General features: G+C 40.6%; 1 protein-coding gene across 1 annotated transcript; it reads left to right on the top strand.

Moving 5' to 3' along the window:
* The first annotated feature begins 550 nt into the window (after nucleotides 1-550).
* LOC136767307 (butyrophilin subfamily 1 member A1-like) lies at nucleotides 551-7,968 on the top strand. The gene is made up of 4 exons (XM_066721079.1): nucleotides 551-693; nucleotides 1,157-1,439; nucleotides 1,937-2,007; nucleotides 7,457-7,968. Exons 1-4 carry the CDS (start codon nucleotides 621-623, stop codon nucleotides 7,951-7,953), a joined length of 924 nt encoding a protein of 307 aa, XP_066577176.1. The 5' UTR covers nucleotides 551-620; the 3' UTR covers nucleotides 7,954-7,968.
* The last annotated feature ends 229 nt before the right edge of the window (nucleotides 7,969-8,197 follow it).

The raw sequence follows: 8,197 nt of genomic DNA, 5'->3' as shown, positions 1-8,197 counted from the left end.
ATTATACAAAAAAATCGGCATCTTACAAGAATCTAAATCATTCTACTTTGGTAAAATTTTCACAGCAGATAAATCAAGCTTTTTGTCTTGTGGAGCTGGTGTAACTAAGCATTTTTTATAGTTACAAGAAAATGCTTCTTCTGAAAAAAATGTCAAGAAATCACTTTTGGTAGTGTACTCATTGTATCCAAATACAAACAGTGCCAATTCTGTATTGAACATCAGCATCAATGTCTTTCCATTGGCTCATCATGAACCTTTGAGTACAAATTAATGCAATAATACAGACATTATTATGGAAATATATAACAGAATATCTCAAATTTCAGTTGGAGTAAAATATACAAAGGTAACATTTTTTTTTGTATATATAATGTATACTTATGCCAACATTTTTGTATTTAAAGTAAGTAATTCCCCCTATTTGTCTAAAATAAACAATTGTTTTGGTTACAGTCACCAAACTGGACATTCTGAATAATAAAAAGCTCCTTTTGTCTCAGTGATCATTAGTCTGAATCTGTTTTCCTCTCTGCTGTCCCCTCCCACAGCCCCCTGACACTGACACTGCTCTCCAGCTGGGATTGGCCTGTGAGTCTGTCTGTCTGTCTGTCCCAGGGATGAAGTCTGACCGATCAGAGTGGCTCTGTGTGATTGTCCTGCTGCTCCAGCAGACCTCAGTGTCAGGATCAGGTACAGTGAGGACACTTTTATTCTCCATAATGAACTGAGCTCAGACACTCAACAGCAGGGCTTCAACACAGCACAGCAGCCCAGCGCAGCTCAGCTTCAGCTTCTGCACCAGAGACACATCCACTGCACAGCTCAGACCAGTGAGAGCAGACACAGCAATGGAGTAGTGTGGGAAAGCGTGGTTTTATTCTGCTTCACTGTACCTCAATACTTCCTCCAGAAAACCATATTTTTTCAGGTCCTGAAGTGAATTACATTATGATTTGATCTCTGTATTTGAAATGTAGCTCAGTGAAACATGGTCTAGTTTGCATATTACTTGTGTCTTTATCTGCCAGTTGCTGAGGAGTTTCATATTATGCCTACATCTGCATTTATTATGGTGCTCAGAGATTTTTATTGTCTCTGCATGTCTGCATGTCTGAGGGAGACTCAGTTATCTATGTGTTATTTGTCTCTCCAGAGAGGTTTGAGGTTCTTGGTCCATGTTACCCCATTGCTGTTTACCCTGGAGAAGACACTGTTCTGCCCTGTTACCTCTCACCCAACATCAGTGCTGAGGACATGGAGATCAGGTGGTTCAGAGAGGACCCCTCAGCCCCTGTCTGTTTATACCGGTACAGCTGGTATGACTTTGACAGGCAGATGCCGTCCTACAAGGGCAGGGCTGAGCTTTTGCCAGAGGAGTTCAGGAACGGCAACGTGTCCCTGAGACTGAAGGATGTGCGCAGCTCTGATGATGGGCGGTAAAACTGTATGGTTCTGTCTGCAGACTCGTATGATGAGACTCTTATTGATGTGGTTGTCAGAGGTGAGTTTTGTGATACAGTTTCACACTGATCTCCGTATACACTCTGTCACTGACAGTAATCCAGACACCCCTGTACTGCTATGCTAAATTTAATTTAATTTAATTTAATGTATTGCCACACAGCCAAGCGGGCGGAAATTGTCTTCGGTAAATAATGATAAACAATTAGCTCGTTTTGCATACATGACACAATAAACATAATACATAAACATACATCACCTAATACACCTAACAAGGACAATAACCCAAGTGCGAGATAAAGACATTGAACCCAGCACACAACCAACATATAAATGTTCAAGCAAAAAGAAGTACAAGCTAGAGTTGAGAGTGAGAGAATACATTAACATTTAAGTGTCCTAATAGCAGCTGGAAAAAAACTGTTTTTGAATCGAAATGTTTTAGTTGTCAACAATCTGAACCATCTTCCAGAGGGGAGCAGTTGAAAGAGCTGATGAGCTGGATGAGTGGTGTCAGAGACAATCTTATTGGCACGATTGAAGGTTTGTTGAGTGTAGAAAAAAGTACCAGTGATCTTTTCAACCTTGGTGACAATGCACTGAAGTTTTGTCCTTGTATGAATATCAGTATTTCCACACCATACCGTGATTGAAGAAGTCAGAATACTCACCAGAAGATGCTGCTTTACTCTGAGCTGTCTGAGGAAGTACAGTCTCTGTTGTGCTTTTTAAATAAGAGAATCACTTCAGGGAGCTGCAGATATAAGTGCCAAGAAATATACCGAAATGGCAATTTGATGACCGTTAATGTAAATGGGACATTTAAGATTTGAGTGTGCCTAAAATAAACAATAATCTCTACAGTTTTACATGTAGTAAGGTTAAGATCATTGCTGGCACACCAAGTAACTGCTCTATCCATCTCCAGTCGATACTGAGTATCATTATTATCAGAAATAAGGCCAATTACAGTGGTATCGTCAGCGTATTTTTAGATTTTAACAGAACTGACCAGAGATCTAAAATTATTGATGAACAAAGAAACAAGCAATGGGGTACACAAGCAACGGGGTACACAACCTTGCGGGGCACCTGTGCTGATGGACAGAGGGCTAGATGTTAACTTGTTCACCTTAACTCACCGGTCTATAGTCGTTAAGACAAATTAGAGAATTTGGGCACAGGAATAATGGTGGATTCCTTGAAGCACTGCGGACCCTACACTGACAGAGAGTTATTAAAAATAACTGAAGAAACTGGAGCTAATTTACTAACACAGTAACTGAGCACAGCAGGGCTTGAACGGTCTGACCCAGTGGCTTTCTTCTTCTTTTGTCTACTAAAGACAGCTCTCACCTGATCTTCTGTAATAGAAACAGGAGGAGAAAGGGAGTGAATCGGGGACACATTGGACAAAATGCCTGGATTTTGTACGTACAATTGATTGAGTTTATCAGGAAGGTAATGCCCTTGACAGCTCTGAGCAGGATGTGTGTGCAGCTGCTGTTGCTGTCTATGGCGTCTCCACACACTGCAGTCTGGTGTCTGACTACACTGGGACTGAAGCCACAGCAGCTCACAGGACTCTCCTGGGAATGGGCTGTAGTCGGTGACAAAGCAGATCAGTGTTTGTGCTCATGCTCACTGTAAAAACATAAGAAATATAAGAAAGTTTATAAATGAGAGGAGGCCATTCGACCCATCGTGCTCGTCTGGTGGACATTAATAACTTAGAGATCCAAGGATCCTATCCAGTCTATTTTTAAATGTTCCCAAATTTTCAGCTTCAACCACATTGCTGGGGAGTTTGTTGTGTCTCCTGTTTTCTGTCTTGAATGCCTTGAAGCCCACAGTTCCAGATGAGGTCTAACTAGCGCATTGTACTGTCTGAACATTACTGCCCTTGTTTTAAACTCTACACTTTTGACAATATACCCTAACATCCTGTTTGCCTTTTTTATTGCTTCCCCGCATTGTTTGGCTGGAGAAAGTGAGGCGTCCACATAGACTCCTAGGTCTTTCTCATGCGTTACTTCATCTAGTTCTATTCCTCCCATAGTGTAATTGTAGTGGACATTTTTGTTACCTGCATGTATTACCTTGCACTTGTCCACATTGACTTTCATCTGCCAGGTGTCGGCCCACAACTGAATATTATCTAAGTCCCTTTGAATAGCCTGTGCTGCCGAGATTGTAACTGCTGAGCCACCTATTTGATTATCATCTGCAAATTTGACAAGTTAACTATCCCAGAGTCCAGTCAGTCTTTGGTGTGGAACCTTATCAAAAGCTTTCTGAAAATCTAAGTATATCATATCATATGCTTTCACATGATCTACAGCTGCAGTTGCATGTTCAAAAAAATCTAATACATTAGTAAGACATGATCTGCCTCGTCTAAACCCATGTTGACTATCTCCAAGAATATGGTTTTCATTTAGATGCTCCTCTATTTTCTGTCTAATCATTTTATCCAACATCTTACTGGTGATGCAGGTGAGACTGATTGGTCTGTAATTTCCTGGCTCAGTTTTGTCCCCTTTCTTGTGGATTGGTCTGACATTTGCCGTCTTCCAGTCAGTTGGCACATCCCCTGTTCTAAGTGTCATTTGGAATATCTGAGTTTGTGGCCTATAAATAATTTCCCTCATTTCTTTAAGAACTGTTGGACTTTCTTTAAGAGCAGATTTAGTTTTTCTATTTCTTTTGTAATGTAGTTTTTCAATTTCTTTTTCTCCTGTAATCTTTCTAGTTTAATTCTAGTAAATCTTCATAGGATGTCTTAATTATAGAAAAAATCAAGATGACAAGCATTTTCTTAATCTGTATTTTTAATTACGTTGCTGGATTATTTTCATATGCACTGTTTCACCCCACTACAGTATTGTAGTTCAATATTACAATTTATTCTGCTGCCATTGAGCAGATCTGATTAGTGTTTAAGATTAATTGCCTTAATTTAATTACCATATTCAAGATGTTTTCTGAAACTGATGCTTTAAATTGTTTCACATCCTTTGAAAGAGCCCAACACTAGAACTTTTGTGTGTTTTACTGCCTGTATTTTTAAAATCATGAGAATATTTTACAACTTGAAACATGATAGAAGAAACCTTTATAAGGTTGTGAAAGCTGTTGTAACTGTTGACAGGCCAGCCCTCAGTGTCCCTCCACTCTGAAGGAGGTCAGACCTGGCTGGAGTTCAGGTCAGAGGGCTGGTACCCTGAGCCTGCAGTGGTCTGGACAGACAGGGACGGACACAATGTCACATCACTGTCCAGCACCACAGTGCAGAGAGACAGTGAGGGGCGTCTCAGTCTGAGGAGCTCCATCCCAGTCAGACAGGAGTCCAATGTCTTCACCTGCCTGATTAGAAGTGCAGAACCTCAAGCAAACTGGGAACCACAACTCCACATAGCCAGTGAGTATTAAATATAAATGCACATCTTGACTGTTTTAAACGGGTACAAAATCCTTACATTTTAAATAAATAAGGCTGTAATTAGAGCAGGTATTGAGTAGAGAATCTCTGGTACCTTCCCAGAAGCATTATGCAGACAAGGGTTAATGTCAAGCCCCTTGAGCCAAAATGGCAGCTATTATGTAAATTATTATCTGCCTAAAAGAGAGTCCCCTACTATATGGGTAGTAGCTAAGCTAATATGTTGTTTTTTTCTCCTGAAAAATGTTTGTTGGTTAACTTTTTTTTTTTAAATCTAGCCACCTGCATCATCTCAGTAATATGCACCTTCCTGTTAATGCTGCTGTTCTGTTCTCCAGGGGACTTCTTCCCTGACCCCTCTGGGTGGATGGTGTCTTTATTCCTAATGGCAGCTCTCACTGTGGCAGCAGCTGCTCCTCTGCTGATCCAGTGGAGACGAATGGACAGTGAGTGATCAATATACATGTGTTAAACCTGTTAAAAAACAGTGATATTACATCTCACAATTTCCAGTGCACCATTGATTGAGCTGTTGATTGCATGGAAGCATCTTCTCAAGCTGGTATGTGCTGGGACTTGAGTGACAGACAGAACCACTTCCAGTCAGAACCGCTGTCACCCCAGAACAGTTGTCTCTGCTGAAAGATGAGAGCCCCACATTGTAGATGCCCCACTCTCCTCCATTCTGGATCTGTGACCAAAGAGGCAGTAACAGGACAACTTTATGGTGAAACAACATATTGTGACAGGTTGGGGGGCCTGTTGCAAAAAGGGCTTGTATGTAGGCGGGGTCTGGTTTTGAAACACACAGTAGGGAGGCAGACAGAGAGTACAAAACAGGCATTACTAGTACTCGTCAGGGTTGGGGTCAATTCAATTTAAATTGAAATTCATGGGCTAATTCCAACTCAAAACTTATAATTGTTTGAATTGATCAATTCCAATTTGAATTATTAATGATTATTGTAATTCAAATTAATTAATTTAAATTGTGATTCTTCTAATTGGAATTAAATTGGAATTTAGATATTTTAAGCTGGAATTGAATTTGTAATTGTCAGCATCTCATACTTCAGAATTTGATTTAGAAATGCTTTTCATGTGCCTTGTTTTAATCATTTTACCCTTTTTTAATAAATTTCCTCTTCTGATCTGATTCTGTTACTGAGAACCCTGATTTTGTGATTGAAACTGGACTGGCTGAGGACCTGAAGATTTTTGTTTACTGACCACCCACTGCCTATTGATTTGGACCAACACTTTCACAATGTCAGGGAAGCTTCTGGTGTTTGATCACTTTGAAAACTTAAGTGATGGTAACAAAGAAGGAAATCGTCATGTAAACATTGTGGAATGCTCGTCTGTGGATAAAAAAAAAAAAGCAAACCTAAGCTTCATAAGGCATCTCAAAGTAAGTACTGTAACTGCAATATATTACAATTTATATCTGAGTAGTGGTTGGAATTATAAAATCAATTAAACTGTATTATGTACTTTAAGAAAAAGCTTCCAGAGATCTATGGAGGGACCTCTGAACCTGGGCAGATATTGCACACCAGGAAGTGGGATGCCACACATCCTTGCCAAGTGAAACTTACTGACAATAAGTTCAGTTTATTGTTCAGTTTATTGCCAAGGATCTAATGCCACTTTCTGTTGTGGAGATCACAGCCTTAAAATCTTTCAAAATGCAGAAACACAAATCCCACAACTTGCCACAACTGTTAGAGATCTATTATCTCTGGGGATTCAGACTCTGCTCAATATATATCTAACAATTGATCTATGGTCAAGAAAGGATATGAGGTCCTTCATTGGACTGGCATCAAGGGTCATTACATCAAGGACTTCAAGAGTTGAATGTTAGCCTGCAAGCATTTTAAGTGTGCACACACTGCTGAGAACATCTTCAGAACATACGAGGAAGCCATTGAAGTGTACACCATTGCTGAAAAGGTGACTAGCATTGTAACTGACAATGCCACCAACATGGTGAAAGCCTTCACCACGCTTTCACCATGTTCCCAGTCCCACAAAGGGCTGACTATGAAAACCAGGATGATGACTTGGAGGTTGTGCCTTTGGATGATAAACTGGATTACTTTCCACCTGAGCGCAGTTCTTGCTTTGCACATACTCATCAACTGGTTGTATGTGATACGTGTTGTGCATGATAATGAATTGATAATTAAAGGAAAAGAATAAATGAAAGAATAATTAAAGGGATAAAGAACTGAACTAGAATTGACACCAACACTGGTACTCGCATTGTTTATTTTTAATTTCCCCTATGCCCCCTGTCCCTTAGCTCTTAACTATGACTTCACATTTTGTCTGCTCTTATTAGCTTTTTCAGTCTAGGTTGTTGGACTTGTATTGTTTACTATATATCTTGCATACACTTGTGTACATTGGAACTTGTAAATTGCACTATGGTTTGAACTGTACTGTATTATTGCACTTTTTATTGTTCTTATATTTTGTATGTCACCCTGGATAAGGACATCTGCTAAGAAATAAATAAATAAAAATAATATTGTATTCCCACAGCTGATGTGACTCTGGACCCTGATACAGCACACTGTGAACTGACCCTGTCTGAGGATGGGAAGAGAGTGAGATGTGGAGAGTGGCAGGATCTCACTGACAATCAGCAGAGATTTGTGGATGCCGGTGTTGTGAACAGAGAGAGCTTCACCTCAGGGAGACACTACTGGGTGGTGGAGGTGAATGGAGGGTGTAGAATAGGAGTCACCAGAGAGTTTTCAAAGACGAGAGACTTCAGCGTCACTCCCCAGCAGGGCTACTGGGCTCTGCACTGTGACTCTTCTTTCTCTGCTCTCACTGCCCCTCAGACCCCCCTCCCTCAGACTCTGCTGCCCAGGAAGCTGGGGGTGTGTGTGGATATTGAGGAGAGGCAGGTCTCCTCTGTGGAGTACAGGGCTCATATCTACACCTTCACTGACATGCAGTTTAAGAAGGGTTATCCATTCTTCTACAGCTGGAATGAGTATAAAGAGCTTGTGATTCTGCATTCAGATCAGTGACTCCTGTGCCCTATTCCTCATAGCTGGTTTCACTAATTCAGGCGATTATTTCTTGACGGCGAATAGAGGCTGAACTTCTCTGGTTAAGTGCTCATGCTCCTGCTGCCACACAAGGGAGAATTGTGGAGCACTGAATCCGTGATCTTCACCAAAGATGACGTCAAAACAGAGAGCTACTTGTTTCAGCCTGACTGAGCAAGACCTTTCCATGGAAACTTTTGAGGAATATGAAGACATAATCACA

Source organism: Amia ocellicauda, chromosome 14, assembly GCF_036373705.1.
Source record: "Amia ocellicauda isolate fAmiCal2 chromosome 14, fAmiCal2.hap1, whole genome shotgun sequence".
Lineage (NCBI taxonomy): Eukaryota > Metazoa > Chordata > Actinopteri > Amiiformes > Amiidae > Amia > Amia ocellicauda.
Note: the sequence above shows the minus strand (reverse complement) of the source record. Positions and strands in the feature narration are given on the sequence as shown.

Excerpts from the sequence above, each read along its gene's own strand:
- LOC136767307 (XM_066721079.1), top strand. The coding sequence starts at position 621 with ATGAAGTCTGACCGATCAGAGTGGCTCTGTGTGATTGTCCTGCTGCTC. Across the intron at positions 1,440-1,936 it reads CGCAGCTCTGATGATGGGCG|AGGGGAGCAGTTGAAAGAGC; the intron begins GTAAAACTGTAT and ends ACCATCTTCCAG. Across the intron at positions 2,008-7,456 it reads TCTTATTGGCACGATTGAAG|CTGATGTGACTCTGGACCCT; the intron begins GTTTGTTGAGTG and ends GTATTCCCACAG.